Source organism: Cervus canadensis, chromosome 1 (genome assembly GCF_019320065.1).
Source record: "Cervus canadensis isolate Bull #8, Minnesota chromosome 1, ASM1932006v1, whole genome shotgun sequence".
Taxonomy (NCBI): Eukaryota; Metazoa; Chordata; class Mammalia; order Artiodactyla; family Cervidae; genus Cervus; species Cervus canadensis.
The window spans coordinates 117,196,439-117,217,113 of record NC_057386.1 but is presented as its reverse complement, the minus strand read 5'-3'; the positions used below and the strand labels follow the sequence as shown (position 1 = coordinate 117,217,113).

General features: G+C 42.7%; 1 protein-coding gene across 1 annotated transcript in view; it reads left to right on the top strand.

Moving 5' to 3' along the window:
• The first annotated feature begins 2,227 nt into the window (after nucleotides 1-2,227).
• RNF10 (ring finger protein 10) overlaps nucleotides 2,228-20,675 on the top strand; it is a 32,812-nt gene continuing 14,364 nt past the window's right edge. The window contains exons 1-4 of the mRNA XM_043438926.1: nucleotides 2,228-2,451; nucleotides 12,942-13,138; nucleotides 18,280-18,479; nucleotides 19,528-19,618. Of these exons, the coding sequence (XP_043294861.1) occupies nucleotides 2,295-2,451; nucleotides 12,942-13,138; nucleotides 18,280-18,479; nucleotides 19,528-19,618 (645 nt within the window). The 5' untranslated portion in view covers nucleotides 2,228-2,294. The remainder of the gene's footprint in view (nucleotides 2,452-12,941; nucleotides 13,139-18,279; nucleotides 18,480-19,527; nucleotides 19,619-20,675) is intronic.

The window sequence follows — 20,675 nt, the reverse complement described above, 5'->3', positions numbered from 1 at the left end:
GGGTCTCACAGAGTCGGACACGACTGAAGCGACTTAGCAGCAACAGCCTCAGACTTAATTTGATGCATCATGTAGCCACTCTCTCATTTCACTATGATTTGTGGGGGGTGGAAACTGGAAAAGAAAAAACAAGATAAGGACTGGTGGAGGGCGTTTAAGAAACGTTAAAATATATGAGATTAGTATCTAATTTCTTTTATCCCAGCTAAAACTGTTAAGTTCAAGAAATTGACTTCTATATACTTATTAATGTTTTGTATAACATATGATGATTAAAAAGAAACCCCAAAGGGCCTAATTAGGTGATGTCTAGGATTTTGTCTGTTTATTTATTTGTTCATGTATGACTGCCAAAATTCCACTCATCTTTCTATGCTCAGCTCAACTAACATCACCTCTGGGGAAGCCCTCCTTTATTCCTAACTTTTCGTACTTTTCTCCTTCAGGCCTCTCCTCTGGTCAGCATTTTGTGTTAACTTTATTATAGTCTTATCACATTCTCCCATTAATATATTTTGGAATTCTTTGTTCTCAGCACAGTGCCTGGCATATAATAGGTTTCTAACTAGCTAAGGTTAACCTTATTTACTGTTATAAGAATTATTTATCTTTTTCACAGTGTTTTTCTGTGATCCTTTGAATCTCAAACTGCTGTGGTTGGAAGGAGTCATTTATAATGTTTCAAAGTATGGGTGGGTGTCATATGATTTCTAAAATACCTATATAATTTTCTAAGTCTCAATGTCCTTATCTGTAAAAGGGAGAACAGCTTATCTTACAGGTAGTTGAGAACATCACTTATTAGCTGTGTGATCCCATTTCCTCATCTTTAAGTTTGAGTTATTGTGAGGAAACATGTGATACTTCATATAAACTGCACAGAGCAGTGTCTGCTAATAATAAGCACTCAGTGATAACTATTAGGGCTTCCCTGGTGGCTCAGATGGTTAGGTGTCTGCCTGCAATGACGGAGACCCGGGTTCAGTCCCTGGGTTAGGAAGATCCCCTAGAGAAGGAAATGGCAACCCACTCCAGTACCCTTGCCTGGAAAATCCCATGGACAGAGAAGCCTGGTAGGCTACAGTCCATGGGGTCCCAAAGAGTTGGATAACTATTATTATTAACAACAAAATGAAATATTAATAATGATTTATATTAATAAGTGACAATAATAAAATGAAGTAATTGTATAAGGAAGTGATATTAAATGTATTGTCATTATTGTCACTATTATCACTATTATTAGGAGATTGAATAAGATCCATAAATAAATTGATATTAATATTAGAATAAGAACTATAAAATAATGAGTCAGTAAAGGAATTCCACGGTAGTCCGATGTTTGAATGCATTATTATAAGGCCTGATGCTGAAGCTGAAGCTGCAATACTTGGGCCACCTGATGCAAAGAACTGACTCATTAGAAAAGCCCCTGATGTTGGGAGAGATTGAAGGCAGGAGGAGAAGGGGACGACAGAGGATGAGATGGTTGGATGGTATCACCGACTGGATGGACATGAGTTTGAGCAAGCTCTGGGAGTTGGTGATGGACAGGAAAGCCTGGCATGCTACAGCCCATGGGGTGGCAAAGAGTCGGACACGACTGAGCGACTGAACTGAACTGATTAGTAGTTTATATTATTATTACGTGCATTAGTGTAATAAGACTAAAACCTGGGCTGCAAGTCCAATCACTCTGTAAGCTCTCTCACACATTGAGGAGGAAGGAAAAAAAAAAAGTCACTGGACCCGGATGTAGACAGAAAACTACATCTCCCAGCATGCTTCACTCTCACACCTCCACTATATATATAGTCCATCCGGGTTCTTCGAGATGCTGTTTGGCGACTCGTCGCCATTCCCGGAGCAGCTCGGCCTCGGCCTAGAGGCGAGTGTCGGTCGCTGTGTCGGAGACACCTGTCCCCGACACCAAGACAGCCAGCCCTCTCCGCTGCCCCGCGGCGGGAGAGCGTGTCCGGCCGGCCGGCGGGGCTCGCGCACCCTCCCTCCTCGCCTCCCCTTCCCCCGCAGCCTCCGCCCCGCCAGGCCCGGCCCGGACCTCCGAGCCCCGGCCTCCTCCTCCTTCTTGGTTACCGCCGCCGTCGGGCTCAGCAGCCCCTCCAGCCGCTTCTCCTTCCAGTTTGAGAAGCCGAGAAAGGAAACAGGGAAAAATGTCGCCATGAAGGCCGAGAACCGCTGCCGCCGCCGACCCCCGCCGGCCCCGAACGCCATGAGCCTGGGTCCCTGCCGCGCCCGCTCCGCTCCGACCGCCGCCGCCGCCAAGGCCCCCGTTGATGCCGCAGAGCTCTCCCAGCGCCGCCGCCACCGCCTCCGACATGGACAAGAACATCGGCTCCAGCAGCTCCTCCGCCTCTTCGGGCAGCAGCAAAGGGCAACAGCCGCCTCGCTCCGCCTCGGCGGGGCCGGCCGGCGAGTCTAAACCCAAGAGCGGTAAGGGCGGGTTCCCAAGGCGGTGGGGGGGCGGGGGCGACTGCCCCTAATGCCGGGGTGGGGGTGCGGAATCCTTCCTCGGATGTCTGCTGGGTCACCTAGGGACAGGCTCCGCTTTCTACTGTTCTGATCTCTTTTCCATGGCTTCCATTACTTCCAGTTAACACTTAATGAGAACTGCCTGGTTTACATAAATCCTTGCATTAAAGTTGTAAACACCTCGGGGAAGTAGTTGCTGTTTCTGTTCCCATTTTGCGTATGTGTAAACTGAGGTTCAGAAAAGGTCAGGTCACCCAGCTAGTCTGTGCAGCCAGGCCCGAAGACCGGTTTGCCTGACGCATCAGTGTACAGCTCCTAAAACCACCAAGTTGATCTACCCTTAATGTTGAGTTAGCATTGAATAGTATTCAAGTATAAATAGAGGAGGCTGGCCTAAATATTTGTTAAACTCAAATTTTCGTGTGGAATAACTTGACCCCAGAACCGCTCAGACGAAGAGAACTCGTCTTAGAATGGCTTTGTTTAGTGTGGAGTAGGAGTTAAGAGCACAGGCTCTGGATTCAGTCTTTTTAGGTTGAGACCCTGAGTGAATGTCTCAGTTTTCTTACCTGTAAGTTGGAGATGGTGAGAAAATAAATTAGCAAACAAATGAACTAACTGATGGCTCAGGAGAGTAGCTGACACCTGTTAGGCACCAAATATACATGGACACAACCTGTTAGGCTAGAGTTGTGTCCTTGTATGGGAAAGATTTTGTCATTTCTGAAACCATGTCTCTCAGTATTGAATTTCGACCATCATGATGGTTATAGCTACCATTTATTGAGGGCTTACCATGTGCCAGTACTGGACTAGGCTTTTACGTGTTTTTTTCCAATACTGCAGTCACTAACCTGTCCAGCAGGGTGGAATTGTTCACATCTAAAGAAGGAAAAAGGTGAGAGGCCAGGAGTTCAGGAGTCTGGAGTTGAATATTCTCTGCCTTACTTCAAAGGCAGAGACACTTGTCTCTGCTCTTTTGTATTTCTGATTATATTAGCAGTAATAGGCAAATGTTTTCCGTGGGAATAGGGGGGATGTATGGCAGAGAGGGGAACATTTGGAGCCCTGAAATGTGGAACTCCGGTTGTTTAAAGCATAGAAAGATTAAGAAAACTGCAGAGCTAACTTAGAAACCACATAAACAGCTGTAATGTTGACTTTGGTTCAGAGTTAATCCACTTGATAGAGCGAACTTGTTTACCTGGTATGTTGAGGGTTTCTAGAGCTTGCTTTTGGAACTCAGGTGGAAACCAGTTGTCTTGATAAGAAATGAATGCTTTTAATATCTTAAGCAGAGATTAGTGTAGATTCTCAGGCCACATCAGGCAGTATTATGGAGACTGCTTTTGGAATTTTACACATGTATAGGTTTATCACAGATCCCCCAAGATCTAGAGATTTGCCAGCCCTCTTGGCTCATGTTGGAGCTGGTTTAGAGTGAGTGGTCATTGTAGTTGATAAATTACTTTTGCATTCTGTTCCTAGATGTTAAAGATTCTGGTTCTCTAGCTATCTGAATTCTCAGCTGATTTTTTGGGGGGCTCCTGTTTAAGCCACTAACATACGGTCATGAGTCAGTTGCAGTAAATGCCTGAAGTTGTTCTACTGTTCCGTGAGGTGGCAGGTGAAAGTTTGCCAGAACCTAGACAAAGTAAATTGGACAAGGAAATGGCAACCCACTCCAGTACCCTTGCCTGGAAAATCCCATGGACAGAGAAGCCTGGTAGGCTACAGTCCATGGGGTCGCAAAGAGTCAGACAGGACTGAGCGACTTCACTTTCACTTTGACAAAACAGCAACAAAAAACGGAGGCATGTAAGGCATTTCCCTCTTGTGATCTCTGACTTTGTGACTGTTGACTAGTGCAGCTGTCCTTAACCAATAGGATGATAACAGTTCTGTTGTGGTTTGACCAAAGCAGGTATTTGTCAGACTTGTACAGAGTAAATATAAGTTGTTGGGTTCATTCTGACTAAAGTGAAATTTTTTTTTAACAAATACATAAAGGGACTTCCCTGACTGTCCAGTGGTTAAGACATTGCTTCCACTGCAGGGGCACGGATTTGATCCCTGGTCTGGGAACTAAGATCCTGCATGCCGTGTGGCACGGCCAAAAACCAAAAAACTGCCCCCCCCCCAAAAAAAAAAAAAAAAAAAAACACTCTATAAAATACTCTTAAAACACTATTCATTCTATTAATTGAAAGCTTCTGAGGAAAGAAGTAGAAACTCAGTTCAAGGAGTTCTTTGCTGGGTTTTGTGCAATACACAGGCGTCCCCTTGTAGCATTAGTTTTTCTTTAATGTGTTTGTGAGAGAGCTTGAATGTTTGCCATTGCTATTGCCCACTTTTCTGACTACTGTTATTTATTAATACATTCCCTTAGCAAAAAGGAAGGATAGGTCTGTAGCTAAATAGAATTCTTCATAGCATATTCTGCTTTAAGAACATTACAGCTAAGACCAGTGCTACCACAGCAGATACCACTCAGCACCTCTTACTCAGTGACTTGTAGGTGGCCACTCTAACAAAACACTAGATTCGAATTCGGCACAATTCCGTAAAAGGATTTCTGTAGGATTTCAAAAGCTGACTCAACACTTGATGTACTTGATTCAGCTGGAAATTGTTGAAAGGACCTCTTGAGTTTAAGAGTACTAAGTTGAAGGAAGAACAGGAAAAGGTGAAAAGACATAACTTGTCTTTCTGTCACCAAAGTAACAACAAGTTTTTCAGTTTTTAACTATTTAATTCCCTTTTCCGCTTCCCTTTCCCTGCTTGCCATGAGAAAAAAACCTTTGGTTTCTAGTCTCTAAACCATGCGTGTCATAAATGGTTATTTGCTTCCTAGTTACACGATTAATATACTTGAGGTTTTGTTCCTGCAATTGGCTCAAGTTTGTCTTTCATGCACACAGGAAATAAGTCAATTTGGCTACCAGGATTTACTTGATCTTTCCGGCCAGATTGGCATACCAGTTTCTTTGCTTTGATTAATTGCTTCAAACAGTCACATGATACTTCTTTACTTGGCTCTCTTCCTACAGTTTTGTTCCACTAGGGTTAAGATGTAGTTCTAAGAACATTCAGCAGTGAATATCCCAGGATGTAGCCCAGAGGAGAGAGGTGGGTTAGAGTTTGGGGAAGGTTTAGAAGAGCAAAGAAAGCAAAAAGAGGCGAGAGAGACCTGGATGTTTATGGGCAAACAATGGACCCTGGCTCAGAACCAGGTTCTTGCTTCATCCTCTTGGGTGGGGGATGGTACTGCCATGGAGGTTAAAGGAAGGTCAGGTATTATGAAGCAGTTATTTTGAGGTTGGCAATATGAAGCACTGTCCTGACCGTCTTCCTCTTGTTCTGGTACCAGAAGCCGGGTGACTGGTGGTAATCTACCTTGAAGAAAGCCTTTGAGCTGTAAATGGACCTGGAGGTTTAGATGGATTTAAAAATTGAGGTGACTTGAAACCTTCAATAAACACCATTTAGGGAAGTTACAAGAGTTTGCAAGCTGCAACAGCAGGCTTTCGGGAAAAAAAAATAGTAGACTTTCAAATGATAGTAGCAACTGTGTGCCAGCCACCATAGTAGGCATTTTACAGAAATTTTCTCTTAATCCTTATGACCCAATGAGGAGGGAGGACAAAGGATTAACCCTATTTTAACTGATAAGAAAACCAGGGCTTAGTTAGAGTACTTGTCCAAGTAAATTCCTAGGAAGTCCCAGGCAGTATTCCTGAATACACTTTGTATAAATTCACTTAACAAGCATGTAACTTACTGGCATATGCATATTCCTGATATCTGCCCCGCCCCCTTCCTTTCATTCAGAATGACTAATTTCAGCTGGAGTCAGTTTGTTATCAGTTGATTCTGTAGTAAACCATATACTGCCCCTCTGGAGGTGCTTGTCAACCACTCTGGATGATGGATAAGCAATTTGCTTGTGGCTACAGTATGAATCAGCAGCAGAAACTTCCTGGCTGGTATTCTGACCTCTAGGTTGTGCCACTTGTTACAACTACAACTAGAAATGTTGATGATGCCAATTTTTTTCACTGAAAAATTTATGGGCTGTGATTTGGTAATGGGGAAGAGACTGAGATATGCTTCCTTTTACCTGGAGAGACCTTTCTCGGAGGGAAATGTGGAACAGCTGAGACACATTGGATTAAGTTTTCAAGTCTCTTGTTGACTCTGAGATCCTGAGTGCTGAATTTGAGCCATTTAACTAATGGTCCTGTTTGGAATGTGTCTCGACGGTAGTTTTTGGCAGTTCTCAGCTCTGGGTGTGCATTAGAATCTCCTAAGGACCTTCTTTTTTTTTTAAAGTAAGGATGTGTGGGAATGTTCTCTAGCAGTTTTTTCTGATTCTTTACGTCTAGGTTGGGCCCTGACATCCATAGTTTTATAAGTTTCTGCAGGTGATTTCTCTTATGCAGCTAGGACAACCACTTTGAAATCTAAAATTTTCAGCAGAGAATATGTTTGTCCTAGGAGCTTTAGTTTGACTGTTTTGTCTGTTTTCCAAAATCTAAAGCAGATCATCTCATTGCTATCTCCTATCAGAGAAGGGAGGCCAAGTTCAACCCCCAAGTTATTCACATGTAGATTCTGGCAAGTTGCCTATAGGACACCTCAAAAACAACACTCTTGAGTTTTATCTCTGGGGCCCAGGCCTGACTGTTCCTTCAATCTTTAGCTGCCTGTTGCTTGGGTCTAGAGATAAGAGGCAGCCTCTCACTTCAGATGTCTGACTTCATTGCTGTTGTTCACTTAGTCGTGTCTGACTTTGTGACCCCATGGACTGCAGCACGCCAGGCTTCCCTGTCCATCTGACTTCATACCTGTAGGTAAATATAAGATGAAAGAGTTGGTTTTAGCAACTAAAATCATGAGTCCTTATGTGGTCAGTTGTTGAAATGTTTTAGGAGTGAGCAGTTTTCACCGTCAGAGAGCAGTTCTGTAAGCGTTATGAAACAGTTTCCTTGCAAGTGTGGTAACAAGTGAAGAAATGAAAACAGCCCTTCTTCAGAGTGCCAGCTTGCTTTCTTGAGCCCTTGCAGTGTAGAACCTGACTTTACCTAAATCTGCAGTCTAAGTCTGTTAAGTTTTGAAAACAACAGGGTCAAATGCCAGGTCATCTGAAATAGTCTTGGATAGTAAGGTTTGGGGAACATACGTTTTCTGTATATGCCTGTCCTCTTCATAAAACCTCACTTATTTTCATGGTAAAGTTAACTGGAAAAAAAAAGTTAACTGGAGTTCTGTATCCCTGTGAATTCTCTGTTTATTTGAAATGTTACTATGAACTAATTAATTCCATGGGTTGAGAGCAAGGCAAAATTTGTATGAGATTTGAAGCCTTACTTTGTAGTTGTTACTGCTGATGGCCATGTTTGACAGTAACTGTTGCTAACTGAAATAGTAGGTAAAAGTCTAGTTCTTAAATTCTAATTTAAGATTAAACTCTGGTCACTTTCCCTGACTGGGATTAAAAGGTGATGGACAGGAGTGAACCCTAGCCTGGCAGTGTTTCTTGGACCATCTGTTCTGTTTATAGTGCTGCCATCTCACGGGACTGTTTGGTCAGGTTGAAGAGGATGGCATACCTCTCATTTATTTTCTATGCTTCTGGCAAACTGAGTGTGAGGTGGTTGCTTTCAAAATATGGATTCTGGTGAAGATATGCTTCACTTTGGATTTATTTAGTCTGCTGTAAAGAAGCTGGTCATCTTGTTAGAAATAATTTCTTCTAGGTACTTACAGTTACTAAATTATCCAAATTATTAGTACACAGAACAGTAAGACTTTATTTAAGTCAGAATCTTAGAGGGTGAGGCCTCAACACAAGAATCCTTTGAAAGCTCATCTCGGTGATTCCTGCCAGCTGTCAGGATTGAGAACTATTGTATTAGGCCAAAGTGAATAGTTTTGTTTCCCAAAGGTTACTGTCATCAACAGCCTGCTGTGTTGTCTTTGCAGACATGTTTCTATTAATTGTACATTTTAACATAAACAGGATTAAACTATGGGGTGGGGGGTGAGGATTTGTAGTTTCTGAGGCTCATGCTGGAGTCTCCTTGATGTTGAAATTAACCACCTCCTTAAAGTTTGAGGGTAAGCCTAGTGGATTTCATTAATTGTCCTTCCAACTTCTGGTTTCTGTTTCTGTTAAATTAAAAAAAAAAAATCTGTTGAAGTATAGATGACTTACAATGTTTCAGGTGCACAGCAGGGTGGCTCAGCTGTACAAACACACGTTATTTTTTAAACTTATTCTCCATCATGGGTTATTACAAGATATTGACTATAGTTCCCTATGCTATAGTAAACCTTTGGTGCATATCTATTTTTTAATTAGTAATCTAGCATTCTATTCATACTAAGTCAAACAAAAATTGGTAAGTTTTCTAAAGTATATATATTATACATATTTATATACTTTTCTACTACACTTGATAAAGGCTTGAGAAAGAACATCAAAAAAAGAGAAATTGGAGAACATAAACTAAATGAAAGGGGAGCACTGAATATGAAATAGAAAAATGAAACAAATTAGATAAAAGTAAAATGTCATATAGTCCAATTTAAACATGACTGCTCATTAGAAACATATCTGGAGCTCTGGAGAAAAAAAGCGACACCTGAGTTTGTATTTTTCAAAAGTTTCAAGTTAATTCTGAATCTGTTTTCACAATCAATATCTAGAGAAAAAATAAGAGATAGTTACAGTTGCACGCCATAATCAGAACATGATTAACTTAACAATATAATTACCTACATCTTGGAGGGGGTCAAGCAGAGTGATGTGGTAAGTGGAAGTGCATACATGCACATGTTTTCATCCACCCAGCCAGTCTGTGTCTTTTGATTGGTGCATTTAGTCCATTTACATTTAAGGTATTTATCGATATGTATGATCCTATTACCGTTTTCTTAATTGTTTGGGGTTTATTTTCTGTAGGTCTTTAACTTCTTTTGTGTTTTCTGCCTAGAGAAGTTCCTTTAGCATCTGTTGTAACATTGGTTTGGTGGTGCTGACTTCTCTTAACTTTGCTTGTCTGGAAAGAAAGCTTTTGATTTTCCATCAAATCTGAAGGAGAGTTGCTGGGTGGAGTCTTCTTGGTTGTAGGTTCTTCCCTTTCATCACTTTAAATGTATCCCACCATCCTCTTCTGATTTGTAGTTTCTGTTGAGAAATCAGCTAGCCTGCTGGGAGTTCCCTTGTATATTATTTGTAGTTTTTCCCTTGTTGCTTTTAGTATTTTATCGCTGTCTTTAATTTTTGTCAGTCTTTGTGTGTTCCTCCTTGGGTTTATACTGCATGGGACTCTCTGTACTTCCTGGACTTGATTGACTCTTTCCTTTCCCATGTTCGGGAAGTTTTCAGCTCTTATCTCTTCAGATATTTTCTCAGATCCTTTCTCTTTCTCTTCTCTTTCTGGGACCCCTATAATGCGAATGTTGGTGCATTTAATGTTGTCCCAGAGGTCTCTTAGGCTGTCTTCATTTCTTTTCATTCTTTTTTCTATATTCTGTTCTGTGGCAGTGATTTCCATCATTCTATACTGCAGGTCATTTATCCATTCTTCTGCCTCAGTTATTCTGCTGTTGATTCCTTGTAGTGTATTATTCATCTCTTTGATCTTTAGTTTGATCTTTAGTTCTTCTAGGTCTTTGGTAAACATTTCTTGCATCTTAATCTTTGCCTTTATTCTTTTCCCGAGATCCTGGATCATCTTCATTCTCATTATTCCGAATTCTTTTTCTGGAAGGTTGCCTGTCTCCACTTCATTTAGTTGTTTTTCTGGGGTTTCATCTTGTCCCTTCTTCTGAGACATAATTTTCTGCTTTTTCATTGTGATTAACTTTCTGTAATATGGTTTTTGTTTTAGCTACTGTGAGATGGTGCTTCTTGCTTCTTCTGTCTGCCCTCTGATGAATGAGGCTAAGAGGCTTGTGTAAGCTTCCTGATGGGAGAGACTGGTGATGAGAAAAACGGTCTTGCTCTGGTGGGTAGGGCCTTGCTCAGTAAAGCTTTAATTCAATTATCTGTTGATTGGCGGGGTTGCACTCCTTCCCTGGTAGTTGTTTGGCCTGAGGCGACCCAGCCCTGCGGTCAGCGGGCTCTATGGTAGGGTTAATGGCAAACTCCAAGAAGGTTTACGCCTGGGGGGACCTTCCAGTGCCCCCGTCCCTGTGGTGAGCCCCTGCCAACCCATGCTCCACAGGAGGCCCTCCAGCACTAGCAGCTGTGGGGTCACTGCTCTTCTCCTCTGGGTCTTGGTACATGCAAAATTTTGTTTCTGCCCTCTGAGACTGGAGCCTCTGGTTCCCACAGTCATGAGGGAGTCCTATAATCAAATGCCGCTGGCCTGCAAGGTCAGATTTCCTGGGGATTCCCAGTCCTTTTGCCGGATCCCCAGACTGGGAAGCCTGACTTGGGGTTCAGAATCTTCACAGCAGTGCGAGAACTTCTTTGGTATTACTCTTCTCCAGTCTGTGGGTCACCCACCCATAGGTAGGTATGGGATTTGAGTTTATCGTGATTGTGCCCCTCCTACCATCTCACTGCGGCTTCTTCTTTGTCTGTGGACGTGAGGTATCTTTTTTTTGGTTGGTTCCAGCGTCCTCCTGTTGATGGTTGTTCAACAGCTAATTGCTGTTTTGGTGCTCTTGCTGGAGGAGATGAATTCATGTCCTTCTGCTCTGCCATCTTGAACCAGAAGTCCTGTTTTTGCTTTTGAAGCCATTGAATTAGTGTACAGAATTGATTTGGTCAGATCTCTATGTTGAAATAAGGCAAACTGGAGTGAGTATTGAAGGGACAAGAAAAAATTAGTCTTTTTTTTTTTTTTTTTTTGTCCAAAGACTAATCTGGGTTCCTTCCACCTTTATCCACCTTTACTTACTTGGTGTGGTTTTCAGGTTTTATTTTGCCCCACTTTAAGCTGGTAAACTTTGGCACATGTTAACTGTGTCTGGTCAGGGTTATTTGTTCAATTTGGGATGAAATAATCTATGCAGTTCAGCTCCCCAGTAGAAAAAAATGGGGCAAAAATTACAGACGGACTCTACACAAAATACAGATGGTTAATAGAAAAAATGTTTGTTGCTAGTCTTCAGAAATTCACATTTAAAACATTATTTTGACCTTTCAATTTAGCAAAGTTTATCCAACTCAGTATTATAAAGAGTGCAGTAAGATATTCTCTCTTGTAGTGTAGTTAGAATATAAATAAACTGGTATGGTGATTCTAGAAAACAACTTGAGGATTTTGTAAAAGGCTTTATGATCATACTTGATCTGATAATTCTACTTTTGAGACTTTGACATAATCATGCACACAGGTCTGTGTATGAAGAGGCTCCCAATACTGTTGATGGCCTCGTGGTAAAAGAATCCGCTTGCCATGCAGGAGTTGCCAGAGACATGGGTTCGATCCCTGGGTCAGGTCCCTTGGAGAAGGAAATGGCAACCTACTCCAGTATTCTTGTCTGGAAAATTGCACGAACAGAGGAGCCTGGCAGGCTACAGTCCATGGGGTCACAAAGAGTTGCAGCCCAAAGCTACAAAGCAAATTGGTCATGTTACACTGTAAGCATACAGTAGGTACAGTGTGGCCGTTAGTCTTGCTTTTGAAGCCTGGGGCTGTATGAAATAGCTCATGGATTAATAAGTGGAAGACAGTATATCTTATATGCCTATCATTTTTGGAAGTGTGTGATGAGTGTGTAAAATGGAGAATAAAAGGAAATTAAACACTATAATTTGGTATACTGTGGGCACTGGCGAATTTTTTCTTTCTGAATTCCAAAATTGAACATATGTTCTGGAACCTGGAGGAAAAAAAGCAGGGAGCAGTTTTTAAAAGGCCATAACTTAGGCTGATATACTGTTGGAGTCCTTCGTTTTGTGAATTTAGTAGCCTCTCAGTTTGACCTCTAAAACATTATGTAATTATTGTTTTGTTTTTGTGCCTCTTGAATATATATGTGCTGGAAACTAGACCACACTATTGCAGTATAGGATCTACCTGTGCTAAGAATGTTTTTTTCCTGCCTCCAGATAAAGTACTTTTTCCTGATACAGACAGACTGTTCCTTTTCTATCACTGTGTCTGAATGGACTTTTGCAAGAGCAGTGGTTAAGCTCTGTTATAAAGAAAGGCATTGTGAACTGAGTCTACCTGGTTTGATCTGTAGTGTGTCCCTTCCCAGGGAGGGACCCTTTAGGCTTCATTAAAATAAAAAAGGAAATCCACCTTACTGTGTAATGTCTTGTCCAAAGCACTAATGGTCTGGGCCAACCCAGATTTCTTGGAGGTCATGGAAGGGACACAATTTCATTGGGAGGTGGAGGGTAATTGGCCAAGTATGTGTATCATTTCTTTTTTGGTGTGTGTGTATCATTTCTTAACTAATTTTTTCATATTTCTTGCTTTCAGATGGAAAGAACTCAAATGGATCCAAGCGTTATAATCGCAAACGTGAACCTTCCTACCCCAAAAATGAAAATTTTATCAACCAGCCCCGTCGCTCCAATTCACAGAAAAGCAAAACTTTTAATAAGATGCCTCCTCAAAGGGGCGGCGGCAGCAGCAAACTCTTTAGCTCTTCTTTTAATGGTGGAAGACGGGATGAGGTACGGAATTTTAGAATGTCCTTTCTACAGCATAAGGAGCATGAAGTCTGACTCCCCCACCCCCAGTTTATTAGTGGTTGGAGATGTGGAGCAACAGGTCCCCATTTCACAAACTGTTTGAGTAGTTGAGGAGCCAGAGGAGCACTCTTGAGTAGTTGAGGGTTAACTTGGTTTGGAACTTTGCCTCCTTTCTTCTCTTAAAGATTATGAAAATTTTCCTCAGAGGAAGGAGACGTATAATCATGGATTGTGAGACATTGTAGCAAGTTTGTTGTTGTTGTTCAGCGCCCCAGTGGTGTCCGACTCTTTGTGACCTAATGGACTTCAGCACGCCAGGCTTCCCTGTCCTTCACCATCTCCTGGAGTTTGCCCAAGTTCATGTTCATTGCGTGGTGATGCCATCCAGCCATCTTATCCTCTGATGACCTTTGTAGCAAATTTAGGGCACCTTAATTTGTATCATCCTTTTATTACTACTCTTGATTTGTAGGTACCCTTTGGAATAGGTAATAAAATAGCATTACTTAATGACATTAATTTGCCATATGAAGTGAGGTGAAAGTATTAGTTGCTCAGTTGCGGTCGACTCTTTGCAACCTCATGGACTAAAGCCCACCAGGCTCTTCTGTCCATGGAATTTTCCAGGCAGGAATACTGGAGTGGATAGCCATTCCGTTCTTCAGAGGATCTTCCATGATCTAGGGATTGAAAGTGAGTCTCCTGCATTGCAGGTGGTTTCTTTACCATCTGAACCATGTGTAGTATCTAGCAGTCCCAGGTACTCTGATTTTAGGAGTTCCTTAGATATCTTCTGAAAGTGCATGAAGATTTATGTACAAGGGTGCTCACTGCCACATGTAATTGTATGATTTAGGAAACAGCCTAACTGCTATCAAAGTTAAATATATTATTGGTTAAATATATTATCCTGCTGTTCCATACTGTGTTCCATACGTAACATTCCATACTGTGTAGCCAGTATAGAATAAGATTTAATGGAAGAATTCATTCATTCACCAGAAATTTATTCCTCACTTACTGTGCACTAAATACCATTTACAGCTTGAAATACAACATTGGGTGGAGTTTATATTTTAGGTTGGGGAGACAAATCATTTTGTAATAAATATAATGGTAAGTGCTTATTAAATTGAAAAACAGTAGACTGAGAGGTAGAAGGATAGAGTAATAAAGACAAGTTTTAGGAGGTGAGCGAGGAAAGCTGCCCTGAGAAGGTAAGAGCTTCTCTGAGGATTCTGAGTCCTGAAAGAAGCAAGGAGCACACAGTACAGTTTTGAGGAAGGGTGTGTTAAGCAGAGTGAATTTATAAGTACATAGGACCAGATTTGGTAGTGTTTTTGCTGTGTTCAAGGTAAAGCAGATAGGCTACTGTGGATGGAGAAGTGGAAATGAAGCCAGAAAGAGAGAGAGAAGGGTCAGATCACATGGGCCCTCAAAGAACTTTGGCTTTTGTTCAGAGAGATGGGAAACTGTTGAGTGCTTCAGAAGAGAAGTAAGGTAACCTGCCCTTGAGTTTAAAGGGGAGAGTGGGAACAGGGAGACTGGTTAGGAGCTTATTAAGGCATCCCTGGTTCGAGTGATTAAAGCAGAGTGGTAATGATTAGAGATGAGCAGACTTGGGGAGATACTTGCAGAAAGAGCCAGAAGAATTTTTAGATAGGCTAGGTGTGGGGTCTGAGCAGAGAAATAGTGACTAATGTTTTTGACAGGGGCCCGATTCGGGTACCATGTGCTGAAATGGGGGCAGTTTCAGGAGGTACAAGGTTTTGGGCTGGGGAGGAGAGAGGGTGTTGAGATAAAGAACTTCATTTAGAAGTGTTGCCTGTTGGATAGTCACTGAGTCTGGAGTTCAAGAAGACCTTGGCTAGAGAGCTGTCCAGGCACACTTGGTGTGTGCAACTGTGGAACCAAGTGTGATCATGAAGGAGTGAGTGTTGCAAAAAGGGAGTGGCTTCAAGGACTGAGGACTGGAGTCAGGATGATAAGGAACCTGCAGAAAAGGGGGAAGAGAACTAAAAACCATTTGGAGAAAGTGATCAGTTTCTGTCCTGTGCTTCTAGGCTGGGTAAGAAGATTGAGTTGGAAAGCTGACCATTAGATTTGGAAATATGAAGGTGGATTAGGTTGTTGGCCTTGTGCTGCTTTGGTGGAGTGGGCGAGGACAAAAACCTGATTGACAGATTTAGAGAGACTGGGAAGAAGAAAGAGCAAGTTTCGATCATTACTTTCTGGTGGTTTTGCTCTTGTAGGGGACCAGAGAGGTGAGGCAGTGGCTTGAGGGGAATGTGAGCTCAGAAGATATTTTAAGGTTCAAGAAATTGCAGCATACCTCTGCTCATGGAATTGTTCTGGTGAGAGGGAAAAGGTGATGGAGAGAGAAGGGGAGAGAGTTGCTGAAAGTGACCCTGAGTTTTTGTGGAATTGGCTTAGAAGCTTCCCCAGTTCATCCACAGTAATAGAGGAAGGCAAGCAACTGGAAGGAAGGCGTAGGAGTTCTTTGATTGTTCTTATTGTCTCAGAGACATATCAAAGAGGAGCTGAGAGAGAAGGTTTGGAAACCTGAGGACTGGAGGAGTTGTCTCGGGGACTGGGGGGAATCAGTGGAGCACAGAAGTGTAATCGGATTGTAGTGTGACTGCCGAGCAGCACAAGAGTCTGCTTTACTGAGGCTGGTTGGCACGGTATGGTTGGCACAGCACAGCTTCAGCTGTGTTTACTTGCTGTGATGCTGGTGTGGATTAATCAGGGGGAAGTTTTGCTAGATGAGTACAGTCAACAAGGAGAATGGGGCAATGGACCATAAAATCAGAGCCAAGGAAAGAAAATTTGGGGAGAAGGGGATTGGATCACTGGTTTGGAAATCCCACTGGAGGTGAAATTGTTCTCAGAATCAGAAGTAACAGAAAGAAGCCGGGAAAGGAGTGAGATTCTGGTAGGGTGCTCAAAGCTAAGATGGTAGAAGAGGTGGAATTGCTACCACCATGGTCTGGACTGTAGAGCAGTACCGTCCAGTTGAGATGCTAAGCCATTGGGGGAGGGGAGGGAGGGAGACTCAGGAGGGAGGGGGTAGATGTATACTTACGGCTGATTCATGTTGTTGTACAGGAGAAACCAACACAACATTTTAAAGCAATTATCCTCCAATGCAAAAAAAGAAATGAAAGGCTAAATAAGCCACATATGTAACAAAGTTTTCTAGTTGCCACAGTAAACAGTAAAAACAGTGAAATCAGTGTTAATATGTTAATCCCGTTTAGCTAAAATGCTGTTTCACAATGTGGTACTGGCCACGTATCAAGTGCTCAGTAGCCAGCAGGCCTGGATAGCAGTGGCTGCTTTATTGGCCAGTGCAGCTCTAGGTGGTGTGCTCGGGGGAGTGGGCAGCAGAGGTAGGGTAGAGGGGGTGAGCAGTTCAGAGGAGATGTCAAGGGACTGAGAGGTGACAGGTTGGAAGCTGTAATCAGGAATTATGATGGGCAGTGTCAGAGACAGTGGGCCAGTTAGAGTAAAAGATGAACGTAGAGGATGAGAATGTGGGGGGTTTTGTTGAGTAAACACAAGCTCTTATCCAAGTTTGGGGCATTGGAGTAGAAGACTGATCAGGGGAAGTGGAGCCAATTGGAGATGAGAATCTAGGGAGTAAGAGAGAAGGGATGACCAGGAAGTCCTGGGCTTCCTGTGGTGAGTTACATAAACAGTGATGGGGTGGATGGGTGTGTGGGTGTGTATGGTGTTGTTTCCCAAGTTATATTGTTATGATAAGAGCTTGTCTGACTGTATCTTGTGCTGCTGTATTTAACCTGGGCTTCCTGTGGTGAGTTACATAAACAGTGATGGGGTGGATGGGTGTGGGGGTGTGTGTGTCTGTCTGTGTGGAGTGTTGTTTCCCAAGTTATATTGCTACCATAAGAGCTTGTCTGACTGTATCTTGTGCTGCTGTATTTAATCATAAAGGTCATATACTCTGATTCCATAAGCATAAAAGATCTCAAGAGGGTATATTGGTTGCCTCTGGAATGGAAGATATTTTCAACTGTATCCTATCTTGTACTCTTTAGATTTCTTTATCATGTATGTGCAAGTGCTGCTTATACACTAATAAGCAGCAAAACCCTTAAATTTGAATTTCCTTTGATTCAATAATTCCTACTATACAGTCAAAAGAAATAATCGTAGGCGCTCAAATATTTCTGCACAAAGGTCTGTCAAGTGTATTTATCATAGCATTATTTTGTTAACACTGGAGAAGCCATGAACAGTCTGCATCCGATACTAAAGCATAATAGGAGACTCATGTAATGGTATATAGTCTTGTAAGGCGGCTGTTTACTAGTATTTAGTGACAGGGCCAAGTGCTTTTGACATTTAAGTGGCAAAGTGGGGTTAGAAAATGCACTGACTGACTCACAGCAGGTACCTGTACCACTTGAGTCTGGGAATTTCAAGTGGACTGAGAAAGCCCCTGCACGATAAAGATTCCATCTCTGCGTGCAGCGGCATTTCTTATGGCTGGTTTCTTGCTAAACTGTTTTGGAATGTGCTGATTGGATTTATTTCTGGACACAGAGCTAGTCTGCCTACGTGTTCTAATTCTGTCAGTTTTAATTAACAGTGAATAGCAGTGTGTGTCTTAGATGGGAGGTCTCTGGCAGGATCCTGAAGCCTTTGGTAGTTAGCAGCTGCCTGCAGGCCGCCTCCAGAGTGTAGTTCCACAGACTCAACGTTGGCCAGAAACAGACCAGGGAGCAAGTAGCTAGCAAGAGTGAGGACTGTGGAAACATTAATCTAGTAAGTAAATCTCTGTGCTTCAAGATAGCTAGAGGAGTTCATGCTGGGTTTTGTCATGTAGTGGTTAATTGCCACTTAGGGTAGACTAAATAAGCTTATAAGTATCTGTAATTGTATGTTAGAGGCTCTTTTTCTCTTTTTCCACCCCCATCTAGATCTTGGGTGGCCTTTTCATTACCCCCTCCTAGGAAGATTGTTTACTAAATACAAGCCTGTGTTTTACTTAGTTCATAGTTTAAGCCGTGTAGGAGGAGGGGTGCCCTGGCTTCTGCTGTCGTGTAGCAAGTGTCATCCTAACTGGAAATCCTCTGCTTCGCTCTCATTCTCTCTAGGTAGCAGAGGCTCAACGGGCAGAGTTTAGCCCTGCCCAGTTCTCTGGTCCGAAGAAGATCAACCTGAACCACTTGTTGAATTTCACTTTTGAACCCCGTGGCCAGGCCGGTCATTTTGAAGGCAGTGGACATGGCAGCTGGGGAAAAAGGAACAAGTGGGGGCATAAGCCTTTTAATAAGGAACTCTTTTTGCAAGCCAAGTGAGTACCTCTACTCTTAGGAGGGGAGTGAAATGGAGCCTCTGGGCGTTTGTTGTGCTGAGAGGCTTCCTTTAAGCAACTTTTGGAGAGAGGCGGAAAGGGAGTTGATTTCTCCGTCTCTTTCTCACCTGGCCTTGAAAACGCAGATGTGTTTCAAGCAGGTGTTCTTGGTGTTTAAAAGAATATAATACTTAAATAAATAAAGTAATGCTTCAGTATTGTGATGAGGTAGTAAAAATGTTTCCTTTGGAATTGAATCCAGATTTGAATCTTATTTGGCTTTAGACCTTGAGTAACTTACCTAACCACTTTGAGATTCAGCTATTCCTCATACATATAAAGGAGGAGAAATTACTTAAGGGAGAATTGAATGCCACGCTGGAGTGTTTGGCATGCCTTTGTTCAAATACTGATTCTCTTTTGTTTCCTTTTGTGTTACCTTAGTTCATGTAAGGTTTGACCTTGGGTCTAGACTGAAGTAACCATTTAGTATTCTATGTAAAAAAACTGGTGGGAGTTTCTGGTGGTATAGTGGTTAGGATTCTGGGCTTTCACTGACGTGGCCTGGGTTAAATCCCTGATTGGGGAACTGAGATATCCCCAAGCCACAGTGCGCGGCCCAAAAAAAACCCCCAAACAAACAACAACAGCAAAATCCTGGTACTCAAATGATTGAGTGGGGATAGTCGTTTCTACTGCCTTGAAGACTAGTAGTTTCTGGTGGTGAGGAATGACATCTGGCTTCCCTTCTGTTGATGGAGCCACAGTCTGGGTTAATTTTAGTTCAAGGGGAGGGCCTGCAGGCAGCCTGGCTGGGCCTGGAAGCAGAAGAAACAGTTCATGGATTTGGACTCCTACCCGCTGAGTCTTTGGATTCCCTCCAGAGCCAGGACTTGGAACTCAGGCTGAAGTCCTAGTTCAGTGCTTCACAAACCCTGGCTGCTAATTCCTGCGTTTGATTTCTAAGTGAAGAGATGGTGACTTTCTGCTGAGGGCTTGTTGATGATTTCTGACAGTCCGCCCCTTTCTTGTCTGTCCCTATTTCTAGCTGCCAGTTTGTGGTGTCTGAAGACCAAGACTACACAGTTCATTTTGCTGATCCTGATACCTTAGTCAACTGGGACTTTGTGGAACAAGTGGTGAGTAGCTCAGCTCAGCTTGTGAGCTGAGAGTGGCAGAGTGAACTAAAGAGAGGGACTGTGGTGACAGCAGCTTTTGGCTGAGTTTACTGCTGATCCATCTTTCTGTCTGGCCTTACTGTGGGCATTTTCCAGAGATCACTGCTGGTTTCGTGTAAAGTTGATTTTCTGCTGATTGGCTCCTGCAGGACTTGGCTGCTGCTGCTGCTAGGTCGCTTCAGTGCAGGACTGGGCATTGGAGGGTAATAGGGTAATAGCAGTCCTGTCTGCTGCCTCCTCTCTTCTGGAAAGACATAACCAGGGGACTAGAAAACTCTGGTTATCCTCCTGACCCTGGATGGGTTCATTGCATGGGCACTGCTTCATTGGTAGCCATGTGTAGTCATCAGTATGAGATCGGCCTTGGCCTTGTGACAGGTGAAATGAGCCCCACAGCTGTATTTCCGTCCAAGCTACTGCTGCATTTGTCTTCTCCTGAAGTTACAGGCCCTGGGTATCCTTTTGTCACTCCTAGTTATATGATGTAGAATACCTTTCAAAGTGGTAGACTCCAAGGCCTGCACTCTCATTACTGTGAAAATTCATAAAATCATCTGAAAGTGACATGGAAAGCCTATGAAACTTAAGTTCTATATGCATTGGTTTAGGGAAAAAACAGACATAATGTGGAAGTCTCACTGACTCCTCTGTTGGAAGTTACTGGTACATTACTTCTAGACACTTTTTATGCATGTGTGTGTGTGTGTGCGTGAGTCTCAGTCGTGTCCAATTCTTTGCAATTCCATGGACTGTTAGCCCACCTGGCTCCCCTCTCTGTGGGATTCTCCAGGTAAGAACACTGGAATGGGTTGCCATTCCCTTCTCCAGGGGATCTTCCTGACCCAGGGATCAAACCTGGGTCTCCTGCATTGCAGGCAGATTCTTTACCATCTTAGCCACCAGGGAATCCTGCCTTTATGTATGTGTACATATAAGTCTTTTTTGTAAATGGGATCCACTTTGATTGCCATTTTTTCCTTTTGATGCGGAACCCTGAAAATACCTGCTATATGGTGGT